Consider the following 22,450-nt stretch of genomic DNA (forward strand, 5'->3'; position numbering starts at 1 on the left):
CCCACCCAAAACTCATCTTGAATTGTAGCTCCCACAATTCCCACATGTCATGAGAGGAACCTAGTGGAAGGTAATTGGATCACTGGGGCAGGTCTTCCCTGTGCTGTTCTCATGATAGTGAATAAGTCTCACAAGATCTGATGGATTTATAAAGAGGAGTTCCCCTGCACAAGTCCTCTTCTTGCCTGCCACCATGTAAGACGTCCCTTTGCTCTTCCTTTATTTTCCACCATGATTGTGAGGCCTCCCCAGCCATGAGGAATTGTGAGTCCATTAAACCTCTTTTTATTTATAAATTACCCAGTCTTGGGTATGTCTTTATCAGTAGTGTGAAAACAGACTAATACAATATCATTCAGAATACTTGTTTGCACTTTTACTGGAGAGAAAGATAACCATATTCTCAAAATTCAAATAAAGAAGCAGGATCAACCAGGTGGTCAGATTATAGCAATGTAGAAAGAAAAGATGTTATAGGTGAATGACAAGTGCGATTTTCTTTCTTGTTCAGAAAACTTCATTATATGCGGTAAAAACAGAATTTGATCTATCCCAGAGAAAGTTGCATATCACTTGAGAAGAATGTGTATTCTACTGCTGTTGGTGGACTGCTCTGAACACACCTGTTAGGGCTATTTGGCCTATAGTGTTATGCAAGTCTTCTGGGGTTTTGCTTGTTTGTTTGTTTGTTTGTTTGTTTGTCTGTTTGTTTTGAGATGGGGTCTTACTCTCGCCCAGGCTGGAGGGCAGTGGTGTGACAGCTCACTGAAACCTCCGCCTCCCAGGTTGAAGCAATTCTCCCACCTCAGCCTCCCCAGTAGCTGGGACTATAGGCATGCCACCACACCCAGCTAATTTTTGTATTTTTTTTGAAGAGGGGTTAGAGACAGGGTTTCACCATGTTGGACAGGCTTGTCTCAAACTCTTGACCTCAGGTGATTGGCCTGCCTCAGCCTCCCAAAGTGCTGGGATTATAGGCGTGAGGCACTGTGCCCTGCCTCTGTTTCTTTATTGATCTTCTATCTATATGTTTTATCCATTATCACAAGTGGGGTATTGAAGTCTACTATTATTGTATTACTTTCTATTTCTCCCTTTATCTTTCTCAATGTTTGCTTTATATATTTAGGTGCTCTGAGGTGGGATGTGTGTGTATATGTGTGTGTGTGTGTGTGTGTATATATATTTATATTTATATTTATATTTATAATTGTTATATCTTTCTGGTGGACTGATATTTTATTATTATAAGATGTTATTCTTTGTATCTCATGACAGTTTTTATGTCAAGTCTATTTTGTCTGATATAAATACAGCAATCCCTGCTTATGTTTGGTTACCATTTGCATGGAATGTCTTTTTCCATCACTTCACTTTCAACCAAACTGGGCCTTATTTTTTTATTCATTCAACTTCTCTATGTCTTTAGATTGTTATAAGATATGATTTGCAACCCTGATGGTAACCTCAATGAAAAAAATATACAATGGATACAGAAGAAATTTAAAACATACCACCAGAGAAAATCACCCTCACTAAAAGGTAGATAAGAAGGAAGGAAAGAAGAAAGAGAAGACCACAAAACAACCAGAAAGCAAATAACAAAATGGTAGAAGTAAGTCCTTACTTATCAACAATAACAATGAATGTAAATGGACTAAACTCTCCAAACAAAAGAAATGAGATGGCTGAATGGATTTAAAAAACAAGCCTCAATGATCTGTTGCCTACAAGAAACACACCTCATCTATAAAGACACATATAGACTGAAAGTAAAGGAACAGAAAGATATTCTATGCAAATGGAAATCAAAATAGAGTAGAAACAATTACATTTACATCAGAAAAAAATAGATTTTTAAGACAAAGAAGGTCATTATATAGTGATCATTATTCAGTAAAAGGATATAACAATTGTAAATATATATGCACTCAATGCTGGAGAACCCAAATATATAAATCAAATATTATTAAAGCTAAAGAAAGAGATCAACCCCAATACAACAATAAGTGGAGACTCTTAACACCCAACTGTCAACACTGGACAGATCATCCAGGCAGAAAATGAACAAAGAAACATTGGACTTAATCTGTACTATGGACCAAATGGACCTCATAGATATTTACAGAACATTTTATCCAATGGCTGCAGAATACACATTATTCTCCTCAGCATATGGATAATTCTGAAGAACAGACCATATGTTAGTCCACAAAACAAGTCTTAAAACATTTTAAAACATGAAATTATATCAGGTATCTTCTCAGACCAAAATGGAATGAAATTAGAAATCAATAAAAAGGAATTTTGGAAACTACATGAACTCACAGGAATTGAACAATATGTTCCTGAATGACCAGTGGGTCAATGAAGAAATCAAGAAGAAAATTTTAAAATGTCTTGAAACAAATGGCAGTGGAAACACAACATACCAAAACCTGTGGAATATGGTGAAAGCAGTACTAAGAGAAAAGTTTATAGCTATAAGCAACTACATCAAAAAAGATAGAAAAACTTCAAATAACTAATGACGTACCTTAAAGAATGAAAAAAGTAAGTGCAAACCCAAACCAAAATTAGTAGAAGAAAATAAATAAAAAAGATCAGAACAAAATTAAATGAAATTGAAAGAAAATACAAAAGATCAATAAATTACAAAGTTGTTTTTTCAAAAGATAAATTGACAAACTTTCAGCCAGACTAACAAAAAAAGAGAGAGAAGACTAAAATATATTAAATCAAAGATGAAAAAAGGAAACATTACAACTGATACCACAGAAATTCAAAGGATCATTATAGGCTACTATGAGCAACTGTATACCAATAAATTTTAAAATCTTGAAGAAATAGTAAAATTCCTAGAAGATACAACCTACCAAGACTGAACCATGAAGAAATTCAAAATGTGAACAGACCAATATTGAGTAATGAGATCAAAGCCATAATTTTAAAAAGTCTCCCAGCAAAGAAAAGCCTGGGACCTAAATGGCTTCACTGTTAAATTCTATCAAACATTTAAGAATATCAATCCTGCTCAAACTATTATGAAAAATGAGGAGGAGGGAATACTTCCAAACTCATTCAACCAGGCCAGTACTACCCTAATACCAAAGCCAGACAAAGGCACATCACAAAAAGAAAACTACAGGCCACTATCACTGATGAATATTGATGCAAAACCTCAACAAAACACTAACAAACTGAATTCAACAACACATTAAAAAGATCATTCATCATGGCCAAGTGGGATTTATCCCAGGGATGATAGGATGGTTCAACATATGCAAATCAATCAGTGTGGTACATCATATCAACAGCATGAACGACAAAAATCATATGATCATTTCAATTGATGTTGAAAATGCACTTAATAAAATTTAACATCCCACCATGATAAAAATTTTCAAAAGACTGAGTAGAGAAGGAACATACCTCAACACAATAAAATCCATATATAACAGACCTATAGCTAGTATCATACTAAATGAATACAGAAAGCCTTTCCTCTAAGATCTGAAACCCATCAAGGATGCCCACTGTTACTGCTGTTATTCAACATAGTACTGGAAGTTCTAGACAGAGCGATCAGATAAGAAAGAAATAAAGGGCATCCAAACTAGAAAGAAAGATGTCAAATTATCCTTGTTTGCAGAATATATGATCTTATATTTGGTAAAATCTAAAGATGCCACCAAAAAACTGTTAGAACTGGTAAACAAATTCAGTAGAGTTGCAGGATACAAAATCAACACACAAAAACCAATCGCATTTCTATACACCAACAGCAAACAATCTGAAAAAGAAATTTAAAAAAGTAATCTCACTTACAATAGCTACAAATAAAATAAAATACATAGAGATTAACTTAACCAAAGAAATGAAAGATCTCTACAATGACAACTATAAAATTGGATGAAAGAAATTAAAGAGGACACAAAAAAGAAAGATATTCCATATTCAAAGATTGGAAGTATCAATATTGTTAAAATGTCCATATTATCTAAAGCGATCTACAAATTAAATGCAATCCCTATCAAAATAGCAATCACATTCTTCACAAACATAGAAAAAAATCCTAAAATTTATACAGAATCACAAAAGACTCAGAATAGACAAAGCTATTCTGAGCAAAAAGAAGAAAGCTGGAGAAATCACATTACCTGACTTCAAGTTATACTACAGAGATACAGTAACCAAAACAGCATGGTACTGACATAAAAACAGAAACATAGACCAGTAGAACAGAATACAGAATGCAGAAACAAATCCATACATCTACAGTGAACTCATTTTTGACAAAGATGCCAAGAACATAGATTGCACAAAGAACAATCTCTTTAATAAACTGTTCTGGAAAAACTGGATATCCATATGCAGAAGAATAAAATGACCCCTATCTCTTGTCATATACAAAAATCAAATCAAAATGAATTAAAGACTTAAACTTAAGACCTCAAAACTATGAAACAAAAGAAAACATTGGGGAAACTCTCCAGGACATTGGACTGGGCAAAGATTTCTTGAATAACACCCCACAAGCACAAGCAACCAAAGCGAAAATGGACAAATGGAATCACATCAAGTTAAAAACTTTCTGCACAGCAAAGGAAGCCATCCATAAAGTGAAGAGACACCCCACAGAATGAGAGAAAATATTTGCAAACTATCCATCTGACAAGGAATTAATAACCAGAATATATAAGGAGCCCAAACAACTCTATGGGGGAAAAATCTACTAATTCAATTTTTAAATTGGCAAAAAATCTGAAGAGACATTTCTCAAAAGAAGGCATGCGCATGGCAAACAGGTATATGAAAAGGTGCTCAACATCACTAATCATCAGAGAAATGCAAATTAAAAACTACAACGAGATATTATCTCATTCCTGTTAAAATGGCTTTTTTCCAAAAGACAGGCAATGCCAAATGCTGGGAAGAATGTGGAGCAAATAAAGTACACTGTTGGTAGGAATGTAAATTAGTATAACCGCTATGGAGAACAGTTTGGGGCGCCTCAAAAAAACTAAAAATGGAGCTAACATATGATCCAGCAATCCCACTGCTAGGTATATACCCAAAAGAAAGGAAATCAGTTTATTGAAGGAAATCAGTACATCTGTACTTCCATGTTTATTGCAGCACTATTCACAATAGCCAAGATTTGAAAGCAACTTAACTATCCCACAACAGATGAATGGATAAAGAAAATATGGTACATATACACAATGTGTACTCTTCAGCCATAAAAAAGAATGAGATCCTATTATTTGCAGCAACCTGGATGGAACTGGAGGTCATTATGTGAAGTGAAAGAAGCCAGGCACAGAAAGACAAACATCACATGGTCTCACTTACTTGTGAGTTAACAATGAAAACAACTGAACTCATAGAGATGGAAAGTAAAATGACGGTTACCAGCAGATGAGAAGGGTGGTGGGGAGGTGGGGTGCAAATTGGGGATGGTATATGAGCAAGAAAAAATACATAAAATGAATAAGATCTAGTATTTAATAGCACAACAGGGAGACTGTAGTCAATAATAATTTATTGCACATGTTAAAATAACTAAAAGAGTATAATTGGATTGTTTGTAACATAAAGGATAAATGCTTGAGGTGATGGATATCCCATTTACTCTGGTATGATTATTATGCATTATATGCCTTGTCAAAATATCTCATGTACCCCATAAATATATATATAAGTATAAGACGTATATATATTATATATAGCGTATATAGTAGTTATACAACACATATATACACACACACACACACACACACACACACACACATACATCATGTACCCACAAAAATAAAAAATAATAGTAATAAAGACAAGAATAACTCTCAAGATTCTGGCTTTAGTGACAGGGAAAATGGAAGTCCAAGAATAATACGGGAGGAAGACCATGTCTTAGAGAGACTATAATGAACTCCATTTAGACACCTCAAAATTATCTTCACAAAAATAAAAGATCACCAAGTTCTGTCAATTTTCTCTTCTAAATATCTCTTGTCTGCACAGTCTTTCATGCTCTAGTCACATCACAGCTGCCCAATAGATCCACCTGCCCCTGACCTGGCTCCCTTGTGTCTTCTCCACACTGCTGCCAAAGTGAACATGGTAGTAACCATGGCAGACAGAATGGCTCTGTGTGTACATGGGACGCACCCTTACCGGAACCACCCAAAACCATCAGGCAGAAGCTTAATGCTTTATGCTCAGCTATGAGATCTGATATTTCAGCTGGTAAGGGCTAAGATCTACTGCAATTTGGACAATTAAAGTCTGCAGCAGGTCAGTTACAAACAGTAATTTACTTTTTACTTTAGTAATTTGCAAATGATTTTAGAAATACAAGTGCTAGCAAGTAGCACTGCCCAAAATGACTTTTAAATTATGCTGAGTGTTTTGGTCTTGTATGGTACAGGTTGTTTGTCCCCTACAAATCTCACATTGAAATTTGATCTCTAATGTTAGACATGGGGCCTAATGGGAGGTATTTGGGTCTTGCGGGTGGATGCCTCATGAATAGATTGATGCCTTCCCTGGGTGGGGAAGGGGGTGGGTTCTTGTTCTATTCATTCCCAGGAGAGCTGGTTATTTAAAAGAGCCTGGCACCTCCCCACTCCCTCTTTTGTTTGTTTGTTTGTGATACGGTCTCACTCTGACACCCAGGCTGGATGGAGCGCAGTGGCGCGATCTTGGCACACTGCAGCCTCAAGCGATCCTCCCACCTCAACCTCCCGAGTTGCTGGGACTAGAGGCGTGCACCACCACACCTGACTAATTTTTGTATTTTTTGTAGAGACAGGGTTTCACCATGTTGCCCAGGCTTGTCTCAACTCCTGCAGTCAAGTGATCCACTTGCCTTGGCCTCCCAAAGTGCTGGGATTACAGGTGTGCGCCACCACACCTGGTCTCCCCGCTCTCCCTCTTGCTTCCTCTCTCACTACATGATCTCTACACAAGCTAGATCCCTTTCACCTTCTGACATGACTACAAGCTCATGAGGCCCTCACCAGAAGATGCTGGCACCATGCTTCTTGTATAGCCTGCAAAGCCATGAACCAAATTGCCCAGCCTCAAGTATTCCATTATAGCCACACAAATAAACCAATAATTACTTTTAATTTTTTTAACTTATTTCAAAATAAGTATAGATTTACAGGAAGTTGAAAAGATGGTACACAGAGGTATCATGTACCCTTCACTCAGTTTCTACCACTGATTACATCTTATGCAACTATACAAAACCATCCAGGACTTTGACATTAGTACAGAATGTGTGTATAGCTCTACATCATTTTCTCATATGTGTAGATTTGTGTAAGTATCATGACAATTAAGACAAAAACTATACCATCACCACAAAGGTCTCATTCAAGCTACTTCTTTAATGTCACACCTACTCCCCTCCCACTCACCACCCCAACCCCTGGCAAATGTTGGTTGATCTTTTTAACTTTGTATCTAGGGAAGTGAATAAAGGATACACATAATGTTTTACGTTGTGATATAAACATTCATGCTTTCTCACAGAGTTTCCTTTGCAGCTACCACTCCCTTCACCTGAACCATCTGTACCCATCTCTTATTCATTTGGTCATATCCTACCAATTTCTCAAAATCAAGGTACAGTAATACAAAATAATAACTTAATTTTAACTTCTTCCTTTCTTGATAGTTCCCTGCTCTAAATTCACAACACACATTGTCTGTACCAGGGGTGTCCAATCTTTTCGCTTCCCTGGGCCACACTGGAAAAAGAAGAATTGTCTTGGCCCACACATGAAATACACTAACTAACACTAACAACAGCTGATGAGCTAAAAACAAAACTGCAAAATATCTCATAAAGTTTTCAGAAAGTTTACGAATTTGTGTTGTGCCTCATTCAAAGCCATCCTAGGCTGCATGCAGCCCACAGGCTATGGGTTGGACAAGCTTGGTCTATACCATTGATATTTTATTCATCAATTCCTTTGTGAAACCTTATTGTTCAATGATAAGGTATATTTAACTTTTTACATGTACATTTTTTTCTCTTCAAGAGACTGTTTTGTACTGCTTATTTAATCCACCACAGTGCCTAGAAAAGATAGAAACAATGAGTATTTGTTGACTAATTTCAAAAAGCATTTTTAAGATAATACTAATGTATTTTCTGGTCCTTTTATTTAGAAAAGCTTAAAGTGGATTACCAATGTTACTCCAAGAATCCTGATGGCACTTCTATGCAATTCGTCAGTATTATTATCCTGGCACCTGGCACAGCACTTGGTTTAGACAGTCAATCAATATTTAGATGACTGAATTATCATATGCTCACATTTAGTAAAAGTGGAGACATTAAAAGACATTAGTAATCAATACTGAATTACCAATTGCTAAGAAAGAAGAAATAAAAGGACAGAAGAGGAAACAGATGTGGATTGAGGGCAGAGGAGAAGTAAAGAGATAAAGATGAGGAAAAGTACATTCAGAACTTAGAATTCAGCTTCTGATTCTCAGAGAGACTGACTGATCAAGGTGAAAGCATTTTGACATATCATGCCTGTGGCCAAAAGTCCCGTTGGAGGAAAGCCTGAAAAAACGCTGGGTTTTGAGAGAGGATCATGGTCAACCAATAAGACCGTGAAAGAGAAAGGAGGCAGTGAGAGAGAGGAAGGCTCCTGAGTGATGCTCTACTGGCCAACCCCAGCAGCAGCCACCTGAACTTTCTGTTGTTGCATCCCTGACCCTCACTGCAGGAACCAGGAGTGGGCTAAAAACTTCCACCTGCTATTCTCTATCTACAAGATAGTTTCACTATGTAGTAATTGAGATTTAAGCAGGAAGACAAATAATAATGACTTACATGAGACATAGGAGACCACATTAACTGACACACAGGTCCAGGAGTATTAATATAACCAATTGGCTTATAATCCATTTCCACTTCAAAGAAGAAAACAGTTTGATCTTTACTCTAAGGAAAAAGACACATCCACCAAATATATATTACTATGAAATCTAGTCTATCGATCACAAAAAAAGCATTTAATAGCATACGCTATATCTATCTACAATGGTCATATATCCCAGATTATTCTAGGAGAATTCTTATTTCTAAAACTTGCTCCATTTTCCCCATTAGAACATTTGGCAAACCATGTGTTTCAATATGTGGTTATGAAAATATGATCACCATACTTTCAGAAATGCACACAAAAAAATTCTACCATGCATATGCTCGCCTATTAGTGCATGAAGAATTTACACGGTTATTCTCTTCCTTTATGACAATTCTATATAAGAACATACCTATGTTGAACAAAATACTGATTATAAACAATACAACTAGCACGGTCCCCAGTTGAAATTTCCTATTCATTTAAAATAAGTATTAGAATTCAACTTGCAAGAATATTTTTAAGTGTTATTCACATGCTCCAGCTCTATTCTGATTAAAAAGAGGGTCATTCACAGACTACATTGAAAGAATATGACTATAAAGAAAGCAAAATATGAATATATTGATAGAAAATGAATTTCAGTAAATAAGACATGATGAAGTAGGAGTACTTATAAGGCAATGTCAACTATAAAATTTCAACAAGAAAAGAAAGGAAATGTACTGCTTACCCCTGTAGCTAGAATTTCCCCATCACGTTCATAAGCTAAAGCAGTGACACAAGCAGTATGGGGTTTGAAAACCTGTTTCAAGCGAATATCGGCATCCGAAATTTTCTTCCGTCCCACAAAAACCGTGAGCCCTTTTGGATCATAAAGTTCAAGAATTCGAACAACTCCATCTTCAAATCCTACAATAATTTCTGCTCCAGTGAAGTTTACCTTGGAAAAAATTAAAGATAAGGGACCTGAAACGAGTTAATTGAGAAAGTTGGACTATATAACAGATATTTTATTTAGACTTAGGTAATTTAATATTGGCTGCCCATTGGCAATTCTTTATACCACTTTCTGGTAACCACTATCCATTCTAGCATATCTCTTTATAATCAATGACCACAGGAAGGATAAACAATGTTAATTCAAACATTGAATGAACAAACAGCAGAGTGTCTGCCTACCACATGCTAAGCACCTATCATCAGCCACTCAGTGGTGAACATAAACAGACTCAGTGCTTGGTTTCACAGAGTTTTGGTCTAGTGAAAGGTGGACACATTAATCATCACATAAATGAGTGTGAAATTATGAACTGAAATAAGTGCTAAAAGAAAGAAATGCATTCTCTGAGAGCATATAACAAAGAAGGCTGACCTCAACTTATGGCTTCCCTAAGAAAGAGATGGTGGAGCTGATAGCAAAAGGATGCTCAGGAATTAGCTAGGTACAGGAAGGTGGGACAAGCACTCCTAAGAGAGAATATAACTTGTGCAGAAGTCCTGTGGCAGGAAATAACAGAATTCAAGAAAAAGTTATAGTATGACTAGAGTAAGAGAACAACGTTTCCCCGGGAGGCTGGAGAGGAAGACAGGCAAGCTGTAGATGATAAAATGGGTTCCACGTCACATTAAGAAGAGTCTTCATAAAGTCTCAGCTGGAGATATAAATCTACCAATGTCTGAATGTACCAAATCTGCTGTCTTGGAAGAGCCTGGGCATCCTGTAGAGCTCAATGACAATCAGTTATGAGAATTTGGGGAATAAAAAAGTTGTACACCATTCAACTCCAGTTGAATGTTGTTTATCCAATAAAAATTTACTAAGTGTCTAAATGTACCAGTAACTATAGAGGCACAGGAGGTGCAAAGAATAAGGCATGGTTGTCACCATGAAAAAAGTCTAGTGGGAAAGACAATAAAGCACATAATCCTAGTATGCTGTGATAAATGCTGTAAGAGATATATACACACAAGCACTAAGGGGAAAAAAATCACAGAGGAAGGAGGCCCTAACTCTACTTGAAGGTAGATTCATGGAGGGCTATGCAGAGATGATGTCTGACCTGAGCTGGGTCATAAAGACTGATGTGTAGCCTTCCAGAAAGGTAAAGGGGTATGGAGAAGGGACATTTTAATTGTAGCTTAAAATCCATATGATCATTACTCGGATAAAAGCCTAAAAAAGGAAACATGCTGTGAACATTACACAACCATCTGAATAAACAATTCAATTACCTGGATTGTAGTTTTAAGACTTCGTTAAGAGTGTAACTACATTAGGATAGTGAGTGAGCTAGGTCTGCCAATCCAAACGCTCTGTCATTTCTACTTGCTCTAGCCTCATCACGAAGCTGGCTCTGTTCCCTGGACTAAGTTCTCCTGCTTGTCTTGATCCCATCATGAAATTCCCCCTCATTCCAGTTATATCCACATTTACTTTTAGCCTGGAATATTTTCTTTTTAATTTCAACCCAAAATAATAAAGATTAAATATTTCCCCAAATAATTCCATGGCATTTTAAAAATATGTCTGCAAATCTTTGATGTGCCTCCCATGGAGAGATGGGGTTTAAGTCCCCTCCTCTTGATTCTGTATGGGGCTTGTGACTGTGTGACTGCTTCACCCAATCAAGTATGGTAGAAGTGATATTTTGACTTCTGGGGAATGGGCCATAAAAGGTCATCAGCTTCTACCTTTACTGTTGGAACACTAGATCTTGGAGCCCTGAGCTACCATGTAAAAAGTGTGTGACTATCCTGAGGCTGCCATGTTCTGATGAAGTCTAAGCCACCTGGAGAGGGTATTGCGTATAAACACTCCTATTGGCAGTCCCAGCATAGCCTAGCCTTCAAGTCGTCCAACCCAGGTGACAGCCTTGTGATCAAGAAGCCTTTGGGCTATTCCAGGCCCAGCCATTCATGTCTTCCCAGCTGAGTTCCCAGACACCCTGAAGCAGAGACAATCCATCCCTGCTGTCACCCAAATCTCAACACAAAGACTACATGAACAAAATAAAATGATTATTTTATGCCACTACATTTTGAGATAGTATATTACACAGCAATTGATAAATGGAACAACTCCCTATCCCAGCTTAATTTGTTTCTATAGTTCTTATAATTATCTAACATAAAGTGTACTTAACTTACTTATTTTGACTACTATCTGTCTCTGCCTCCCTCCCACTAAAGCATAAGGTCCATGAGGGGCAAGCATTTTTTGTCTTTTTATTCACTTCTATATTTCCAGAATCTAAAACAAGACCTGGCACATTGTTGGCACTCTGTAAATATTAATAGGATGAATGAAATCAAAGTCAGATGGATCAAGGTTAGAGACACAAAGTTCTGTTGGGAAACTGCTTTGCAACATGAAACTATTACGAATCTACAGGTGGCATAAAAACAGAAATTTCACTAAAAACAAGACCAAACCCATAACAACAATCATGGTAAAGATTTCTATTATATTCTGACTAAAATAAACTAACTTAAAACTTTTATTATTCCTTAAAATTTTGAGTCAGCAAATATCTATATTTCCAAGAAATAGCATTGATATACCGTATTTACCAACAGAGTCTGGTAATTCATTATAACAACAAACTTACCATTCGGGGTACCCAAACAAGGGCAGTACCTCCTTGTTTGAATTTCATCTGAGCCAAAAGAGTTTTGCTAGCAAAATCATAGATTCGAACAGAGCCTACGGAAAGACAGTTTTAAAAGAAAAAAATTATATACATAATTTTTTAAGTCTTTGCTTACTTTTTACATATTGAATACTATAACAAGAAATTTCTTAACTAAATCAGTCAATAACTTTCTTTTGTAAAAAATTTCATGTACAACCTCAAACAGGTAATTCATAAACATGAATAATAAAGAATAAAACAGATGATTGACTGGTGGGTCAATTTCACCTTGCATAGTCCATATAGATTTGCCGTAAGTTAAGAAGGAAGAAAGGAGATGGAAAGAATAGAAAAAAGACAAATGTGGACAATATCAAAATGAGCAGCATTTTCATGAACAATTTACAGATTGTGTCCTTATTTTAATCTCTCACAATAACCATGGCTGCTGCATTTTGTGCCCTCTAGTCTCTCCAACTCACCTCACTTGCATTCAAGAGGCTCCCCTTTTGGGAAAATCCTCAAATGCTCTTAAGTCAAACACATATAAAAATTGTACTGCAAATAAAACAAAACAAGGCCAGATATATTTTTATTAAGAGTTCCTACTTACAGTCCAAGGCAGTTGTGGCCATGAGATAAGTGAGAGGAGAAACAGCCACGGCTTCAACAGCTCCGGAATGGAAGGAAAAGAGGCATTCTGGGTCCTGGGTCTGAGAATAGACAGACACTTACTAGATTTCAAAGACAAGGTGACATAGAATTAAGATCAAGTTTTGAAAATGCAAAAGAAAATATAACACATGTGTGATTTTACTTGCATAGAAATAAGAAAAAGCCTAAAAAGTCAGAAAGAACACTAGTTCAGATTTAGGAGAACCAGATAGACTCCTGGGCTTTGCCCTTAATGGCTGTGTGATTTTGTGCAAGTCACTTCAAATGCCAGTTTCCATTTCTTCATCTGTAAAATGAGATGATAACAGCTACTAAATAGGGTAGTGATGAGGATCACACGAGATAAAATAAATGAAAATTCCATATATTCATAAAAACTATAAAGCACTATATAATGTTAGGTGTTGTCACTGCCACTTTTCTGGTAAATGATGCTATGAGATAGATACTTTTTTATGTAAAATCATAATGAGAGAGAATTCTCAAGAGTAGCACATGTTGGGTAAGTTTTTTATGAGAACCATGATCAAATATGGAGAAAGATAAAGAATACTTTAAAGACAAATAAGAAAAGTTTTTACTATGAAAGTTTGGGGAAAATAAGAATAATAGGCAACTTACAATATTTGAAAAACTAAGGTCAAGCTTCCATATGGCTCCATTGGCATCCTAAAAAAATTAAATAGTATTTTGTTTCATCATTTTAAACTTTCATCAAATTTTTTCAATGTTTTTCCTATGATTTAATAAAGTAAGGACAAGCAATAATACTAAAAGCTCACATATATTTTAAAGTATAATTGAAATTTATAAAAACAACTTCTATATTTTAGAATGCAGCCACACAATAAGCAATCTCATAACATTTACAGTCAAATGGACTTGTAGCCAAATCAATCATACTACTATTTTAATTTTTTGTCCCTGTAATGTTAAAGAGCCAAAAGAGAAGAATGCAACACACCTGAGCCAACCAAAAGTTATTTCCAGCTTCACTCATTTTTATCATAGAGAAGAGATTCACATTCTTGTCTACTTGAAGTTCATTAATAGGCTCAATCTCCAACAATCCAGTCTCATCTATTATATCAGCAGTGTCTATTGTCTCAAAATCCCATATCTTGTAAAATGTAAAGAAAATATTTTAATTGATCAGTAGTTTCTGAACAATGATTTTCTAAGCCAGAAAAACCCTGACTTTTTTTTTCAAAAGTCATTTCTTGTTCTTTCATGAAAAGTAACAATGAACAGGTGTGATAAGAACACCAAAACCTGAACCCTGGAATGTTACTCTGAACTGAGGTATGGTAAGTCATTACAGTTTCCTTTACATTTATAAAGATTAGTGAGAATGTACAGCCTTGCATAAGAATTTTAATTTGTCCAAAACAAATTTTATTTCAAGGTTTCTATTAGATCTCTTTTTACATAAAGTGGCCATAGGAGTATATGGTTCAGTTGTTCAGCAAGACATCATAATGAACCCTGTTTTCTACGCACCAGTAGACCCCTGAAGGGGGAAATACACCTTCTCGCTTAATGACTCAAGCACTATCTCATTAGAAGCAAACAATATAGATGTAGATAAAGTCTCTATTAGAAAATGTTTCTCTTCCTGAATATTAATATTTCACACTTTACTATCTCATTGGGAAAATATGGCATTTCCCCAAGTGCATACCACCAAACATGTTTCATAGTAAGCGAGATAGTAAATGTTACTATCTCACAGTGAGACAGTAAAGTATAGCTTGTTCCTCATTTGGAGAGGAGTCCAGAATACTACAAGAAGAGTGAGGGAGCACAGTTTTACCTCACGGTGGCAAGGAGGCTCAGCAGGACCTCCCCTGTGAGGCGCCAAAGTTCATTCTGGACAGTTCTGGCGACATACCCTGCCATGTGATCCTAGACTGAATAACTGAGTCTTTGAGAAAGGAACTCTGGGGAGACTGTCCCATAAATTAGCCTGGTTGGGGGAAGAGAGAAATATCTGAAGGTCGGGTTAGGGTTAAGAACCAGACTAGGATCAGACTAACCCCTGGGAGTTGGGCTAGGTTTTCTCTAAAGGGTAAGATGTAGAGATTTACTGTGTGAAGGACTGAAAAGACAAGGACAGACTCTGAAAAGAGAAGGAAGCTTAGGAATTACTGGTGTCCATGAAGGGATCCTATATGAAATATTTAACTTCTTTTCTCCTGAAGTTTTCTCCTACTTATTATTTGGACATTTTCGGGTAACGTATGTCTTAGAAAGATAGCAAATATATCATATGACAAAATAAAGGACACAAAAGATTCTCAGAGCAATGTGTGAAATCTAACAAGATTAAATTTAATATTGTAAATGTAAAAACATACACTGGGGCTCAAAAAGCCAGTGGTAAGAAGACCTACTGTGGGAGATATGGGTTAAACAATATTAAACACAGTAAGCTCAATCGGTAGCAACAGAGTGACCAGACTCTTAAAAAAAATACAGTCTCACTTTTGATAACACTTCTTAAAGAATGTCAATAGAACACTACCACTTTCTTATGAAAGGCCCCATTGAAAATATCTACCAAGAGGACTACGAGGCAAATCCCAAGGCTACAGGTTGACCAGCCACAGCGGGATACTCATGAATAGAAAGTGCTACACAGAATGGGTGGGAGAAGTGTGACAACAGCAATCAAGGGACTTAGATGCTGGAGCAATGTTCCAGCTTCTCCCAGGCTTGGGCAAAAGAGTGTCCACAAGAGAAAGCAAGTGAGTTCCCTAGCATATGGAGCAAGAAGAATGTAGCATTCATAGGCAAACTCCATCAGTTCAGTTCAAACTCCATCAGAAATACACCAGTTCTGGGTGTATTTCTATTTGGTAACCTCAGTAAAAAATAACTAACAAATGTTCAGCACCTTTGTTCCTACAAAATGGCCCATTCACATGGAGCCTTTTGGAAGGATATGTGGGTCTACTGTTCATCTTGTGCTAACATGAGTTTTCATCTTCTAAAGTTATTATTTCAACAGAATCAAAATAACAAGAGGCCCTCTCAAAGTTTCAGTGGTAAAATGCAGTAAATTAATTTTGACAAGAATGCAAATATTTACCACAAGAGAAGCATTATTTAAAGTGAGTTGGGCTGGAGAGTAAATGACTACTGATCTCCTTCACAAAATAACCTTTATGAGAAATAAAACCCTTTGGGTGATCTACAAGTCTTAAATGTGGGTGCTACCGTCCAAGTATCAAGAAAACTTACCCTAACACATCCATCTGACCCAACCGTGATAACTTCACCCTCATCCAGCATTATCTGGTTAATGGGACCATTGTGACATGACTTGCTTGTACCTCGACAGAGCTCCACTTTGATCAGACCACCTTCCCAAAGCAGCATGTTGCCCCATTCTGACCCTGAGAGCACCTGGCAGATATGTGGAAAAAAGAAATGTGCATCAAAACAGGTAAGTGTATGTATTTATGCCTCAAATAGTAAGTGAAAATTATTTGTAAGGTTTTTTTAATGATTATAAAATTTTTAAATGGAAAAATAAAAAAATACAGAAATGAAGACCTACTATCCCAGACACAACTACTAATAACATTTTAATGTATTTCCTTCCAGGATTATTATCAGTTTTACATCTTTGTGATTAGGCTGTATGTTGTTGGTAATTGTTCCTGTATGTATACCATAGACTTCTTGGTACATCTCTTAGGACAAAAGACAGGAGTGGAATTAGATGAGAGTCTACTTTTTAAATGTAATACTGTCAAATTTTAGATATTAGATAACTTGTAAGGCCAGTACTGAATTAAGTAGGTTATAGCATAATAGTATCCAATTTCAAACAAGGCTAATCATCTAAAACTTTTCTCAAATTAATCTGTTTAATCTGGCATTTTCTCAAGTGCATGCCACCAAACATTAGTTGTTAAGATATTAAACAAGGGTCACAAAATAAAGCAATATTGAGTATTGACTCTGTGCCAAGCACTGGTTCAGTACTTTATATATGTTAAGTTATTTAATGCAAAAAACCGTACGAACTAGGTACATTTATCAGGGATACCATGTACACTTGTGCATATTGGGTACCTCATTCTCATAGAAGAAACAGCTTTTTCTGACTCCCACAAAGGAACCATATGGGCCAATGGTAGCCATGACTATTATTACCCCCATTTTACAGAGGAGAACATTGAAGCACAAAACAGTTAAGTAACTTGCCCAAAACTACCCAGTCAGCATTCTAATACAAGCAAGGTGGCTCAAAACCTCCTATTCTGACTACACAGCCCCAGAAGGCAGATGCTAGGATAAACAAAGTCAAACACCTTTATTTTCTCTAGGACCCCTGGGAACTTTTAATAGAGAAGTATTTGCTGGGAATCACCAAGACGAATTTTAGATACAAAGGAATTTGACTTAAAATGTCTTATTTTATGGAGCTTCTGTACAGACTAATGTTCCATAAAATTCACTTTGGGAAACTCTATTCTAATTTTGCCTGCATGCTCTAGAGGTCTGCATTTCCATCTCCCCCTTATGTAGAGAAACTGATAATTTTATTCAGTCTTTTATTTCTTGGGTCTACCTATTTTTTAACAACTCTACCAACTTTACTGATTCTGTTCTTAAGCCTCAGCCTTTTATGGTAGAGTGTTTAGACTTATTTTCTTCTGTCCAGTGATGAAAGCCAGCAATGATGACAAAAACCTATAAGGCATTCCTTTCTGAAATGTGACTCATATCTAGCTTGCCTTTTCCATTTGTTCTGAGAAGTCTAGGCCCTTGATCATCTCTCTTTAGATGACAGCAACAGCTTCCATTCTAGCTCATTTCCTTGATTCCAGATTTCCCTTCTTCTAATCAACCTGGCATTTTATGGCCAAATTTGTTTATTACTTCTTCCACTTGCAAGTCTAGTCTTCCCATGTAGAGTAGTTCTCTACCTATTAAACTCCTTGTACACTAGGACCCAGTCATACTTCTCAACCAAAATTCTCCACTCTTTGCCAACATAAATGGTTTATTCCAATCTGCCCTCTAAAAATCTGATATTTATTTATAATGCTAAATATTTCCTTTAGTTGCTCTATCATTTAAAATGGCTTATTTCTTCCCTATATCTACACAAATTCTACCAACCCTTTAAAAATATATCTCTCATGCCAAGTTTTAACAAGGATTCTATTGATCTTTATCTTACCTTAATTCTTACACTATTGAGAATTTGAAGCTGGGATGATTTAAGATCATCTCATGGATTTAGATATATTTTAGCCAGCATCCAAGGCTTTTTACTTCCTCCTATATACCATACTTTTGAATTGAGAATATTCAGTCGGGTAGATGACTAGACCACTTGGTTCGTTAGAGTAATATTTGTATGCTGGCATTTACTTACAACTGAGATGATCACAAATAATAATCTATAATTCATTCTAATACGAAGCTATGTAAAATACTGATAGAGAACTAATCCTAATTAACTATTATTTCAGGCAATATGCTTATAAATTTTATAAGAGGAAGAAAGGAAAGAAACTAACAATATTAAAGAATAAATTAACAGATTACAGTTGCAGTGTTGCAGATGCCTCTATAAAGTGGTTGCTCTTTCTGAGTAATAATCTGACAAAAAAATAAATGCCACAAGGCTGTATATAACCTTTGACCCAATAAGTCTTCTTGGATCATGATAGCAAGACAAAATGGGGAAAAATAAGTAATATAAATACTGCAACTCTGTGACATAATTAAAAGTAACAAATATTTGGGAGGCCGAGGCGGGTGGATCACGAGATCAGGAGATCGAGACCATCCTCGCTAACATGGTGAAACCCCGTTTCTACTAAAAATATAAAAAGTTAGCCGGGCATGGTGGCGGGCACCTGTAGTCCCAGCTACTCAGGTGGCTGAGGCAGGAGAATGGCGTGAATCCGGGAGGCAGAGCTTGCAGTGAGCGGAGATTGCCCCACTGTACTCCAGCTTAGGCAACACAGTGAGACTCTGTCTCAAAAAAAAAAAAAAAAGTAGCAAATATGTCATTATGTTAATATATGAAAATGCTCACATACTTTATATGTGTGTATAATATTTATTAAAAAGAAAATAGAAAATGTTGGTTACATATGGATTATGACAATTTCAGGAAAATATTTTAATTACAATTGATAACTGAAGAAGTAAAATTAAATTTTCATTACATTTACAACGATAATAGCTGTTATTGGCAGAGTTTGTTAGAATGTAATATATTTTCACATATGTGTGCTTTCATATATGTACTTGAAAACACAATTTTAATATTGTAGAATAGTGGCCGTACTCACTTTCCCATCTGGGAGTTCCATGTAGCCTTCTATATCAGTAGTGGTTGTTTTGCCAAATCGACCTAGTGATCCCTGCAGCTTGAGACCTGTGAATGTAAAAGCCATTTCCCAGAACCTACAAACAAGAAAGAGACTGAATGTACCTCAAAGACATTTTATTGATTTTTATTTTAGTATGACCCAAACATTTACATATTTCAGAGTTGCATATATTATTTCATTCATTCATTCATTTATTTATCTGATTAAGATTTATTAAGTATCTACTACCTGTCAGGCAAGGTTCTAGACAATATGAATTCAGCAATGATCAAAATAGGTGAAATATAAAATTTCCTGCCTTCAGGCATCTTATATTTTAGGGCTGTGCTACCTAATGCAGTAGCCTCCAGCTGTGTGTGACTATTTAAATTTAGATTTAAAGTAATTAACATTAAATAAAATCAAAATGTTAGTGTTTCAGTCACACTAGCCAATTTCAAGTGCTCAGTAACTACATGTGGCTAGCAGCCACTGTATTAGACAGCATAGAACATTCCCAGTCTGTCAGAAAGTTCTCTTAGACAGTATTGTTTTAGAAGATACAAAAGTTTTCCAAAGAATTCTAATTTACAAACTGTGTGACTTTGAGCACTTTTCTAGATCACCGTGTGCCTTCATTTTCTCAGGTATAAAATGAGAAAATTAGTAACACCTACCTCATAAAATTGTTGAAAAATTCTTAGAACAGTGCCTAGCATATCAAAGCAATCAATAAATGTTATTACTAACATTTTCTTATTAATAGTCTAAACAAATGGACAGGATGATGAAGACCACATAGAAAAAGAAGAAATATACAAGTAGATATAAAATAGATAATTGAGAGTATCAACAAGCCAATGATACAAAGCCAAAAGCCTAGATAGCCAACATCCTCTTCAAGGGAATGGTAGGTCCCCTGATGACATGCTTCCGTATACTCTGGGTTCCTTCATAGCACTTCACACATGAAATTAACTGTTCAATGTCTGCCTTTTCCCCAAAGATATGGGGCATAGAAAATACAGATTTTACTAAATAATCAGAAAATATAAGAAATTGGAAAATTTTAACATATAGCTAGCAGAAGTTTATTTGAAAATTCCCCAAAGATTGCAATTAAAAATCTGCTCAATTAGTCTATATTTCTAATGAGTGAATAATAAAAAGACCAGATTTAAATTGAGACAAGAGGAATTTAGGATGGATAAAAATGTCTTTCTCTTAAAGAGACTCTGATAATCAAGTTATGGGCAGCTCTGGGGTGGTAGAAGATTGTTATACAAATGCATGAGACAAAGTGGAACATAGATAGAGAAAGACAAGATCATTGCACCCTAGAAATAGACAAGGGTATGATACAATGAAAAGAGCATGGAGTTTGGAGCAAGACATAAGATCAAGAGTAGGCTCTGCCACTGTTTCATATTGAGTGTTCCTTGTCAGGAATGATACTGTGATAATTCTTATTTTACAGATGAAGACTGAGTTGCTACAAACAAGAAATTCAGTAGTGGATGTGAAAGCTCAATACACTGGGCATAGTGGCTCACGCCTGTCATCCCAGCACTTTGGGAGGCCAAGGCGGGTGGATCACCTGAGGTCGGGAGTTCAAGACCAGCCTGACCAACATGGAGAAACCCAACTCTACTAAAAATACAAAATTAGCCAGGCATGGTGGTGGGTGCTTGTAGTCCCAGCTACTCAGGAGGCTGAGGCAGGAGAATCACTTGAACCCAGGAGGTGGATGTTGCAGTGAGCTGAGATCACACCATTGCACTCTAGCCTGGGCAACAAGAGCAAAACTCCATCTCAAAAAAAAAAAGCTCTTATTTTATCTATGCTGTTTGCAGAAACAAAATCCCACATATCTAATTAGAAAAGGGGCATTACTAGTTAGCTTTTAAAATAACATACTTTTAAATAATTCTAATGTTAACCAAAACAGAAAAAAAAAAAAAAAAAAAAAAAAAAAAAAAAAAAGTCTCCAGCTCTTAGATCCTCTTAGAAAAATACTCCTGTGATACATACTAGCAACTCTATTGGTTACCTGACCTACTTGATGTGGCCTGATCCTGATGTAGTAAGCTGCTCTTCATTATCAGGATTGAAAGTAACCTTAAAAACTTCCTGAGAAAAAGCTTTTGTCCTCAGTATAGGTTGTTCCTCTTTCCAGTTCCAGATAGTCAGTGTGTAGTCAGGGTTGCTACCGACAGACGCCAGCAAGGTACCGCTGCAGTTAAAGTTCACATAAGCATATCCCTTCTCAGTCCCATCTGGAAGGATAAATGGAAGCCTAATAAATAAGGACACATTTATTTCATTTTCAAAAACATGTTGTAAAAAAAGAGAGGGAGTCAGCCCATGGTGACATAAGAATGCCAAGAATACCCTAAAGGAACAATTCCAAAAACATTCACCATCTTTAGCTTTAGAATGAATTATGTGATATGAAGGGGGAGGGTAAAGAAATCTTAATCACATATTGCATGAGAAAAACACTTTGAAAACATATTCCATTTTATGGCATGGGGAGAAACACAAAGCATATTAGATAGCAGTGTCAGAGTGTCAGATAGCAGTGTCCAGAGTGGCTCCAACTGGAATAGGAGCTGGGTAAAATAAGGCTGAGACCTACTGGGCTGCATTCCCAGGAGGTTGGGCATTCTAACTCACAGGATGAGATAGGTGGTGAGCACAAGATATAGGTCAAAAGACCCCACTGATAAAACAGGATGTGGTAAATACAGTGGCCAAAAACCACCAGATTCAAGATGGTGATGAAAGCGACCTCTGGTCTTCCTCACTACTCATTATATGCTAATTAATGCATTAGTATGTTAAGGACACTCCCACCAGCACCATGACAGCTTTTTTTTTTTTTTTTTTTTTTTTTTTT

At 36.2% G+C, this 22,450-nt stretch overlaps 1 protein-coding gene and 1 long non-coding RNA gene across 5 annotated transcripts in view; one reads left to right on the forward strand and one right to left on the reverse strand.

Moving 5' to 3' along the window:
• CFAP44 (cilia and flagella associated protein 44) overlaps nucleotides 1-22,450 on the reverse strand; it is a 151,455-nt gene that overhangs the window by 96,709 nt on the left and 32,296 nt on the right. For 3 of the 4 annotated variants that reach the window (XM_017858549.1, XM_017858550.1, XM_017858551.1), the window contains exons 7-15: nucleotides 21,611-21,827; nucleotides 19,531-19,645; nucleotides 16,451-16,615; nucleotides 14,172-14,327; nucleotides 13,829-13,876; nucleotides 13,146-13,245; nucleotides 12,509-12,603; nucleotides 9,631-9,840; nucleotides 8,864-8,974 (exon numbers count right to left, since the gene is read on the reverse strand). In XM_017858549.1, coding sequence (XP_017714038.1) covers nucleotides 8,864-8,974; nucleotides 9,631-9,840; nucleotides 12,509-12,603; nucleotides 13,146-13,245; nucleotides 13,829-13,876; nucleotides 14,172-14,327; nucleotides 16,451-16,615; nucleotides 19,531-19,645; nucleotides 21,611-21,827 — 1,217 coding nt within the window. Of the gene's footprint in view, nucleotides 1-8,863; nucleotides 8,975-9,630; nucleotides 9,841-12,508; nucleotides 12,604-13,145; nucleotides 13,246-13,828; nucleotides 13,877-14,171; nucleotides 14,328-16,450; nucleotides 16,616-19,530; nucleotides 19,646-21,601; nucleotides 21,828-22,450 lie in introns of those variants that run through there. The other variant, XM_017858552.1, reaches the window with a different exon arrangement.
• Nucleotides 16,573-22,450, forward strand: part of LOC108519500 (uncharacterized) — a 29,515-nt gene continuing 23,637 nt past the window's right edge. Inside the window, exon 1 of the long non-coding RNA XR_001882638.1 lies at nucleotides 16,573-16,655. This is a non-coding gene — a long non-coding RNA (uncharacterized LOC108519500). The remainder of the gene's footprint in view (nucleotides 16,656-22,450) is intronic.

This window comes from Rhinopithecus bieti, unplaced genomic scaffold (genome assembly GCF_001698545.2).
Source record: "Rhinopithecus bieti isolate Rb0 unplaced genomic scaffold, ASM169854v2 scaffold_45617, whole genome shotgun sequence".
Taxonomy (NCBI): Eukaryota; Metazoa; Chordata; class Mammalia; order Primates; family Cercopithecidae; genus Rhinopithecus; species Rhinopithecus bieti.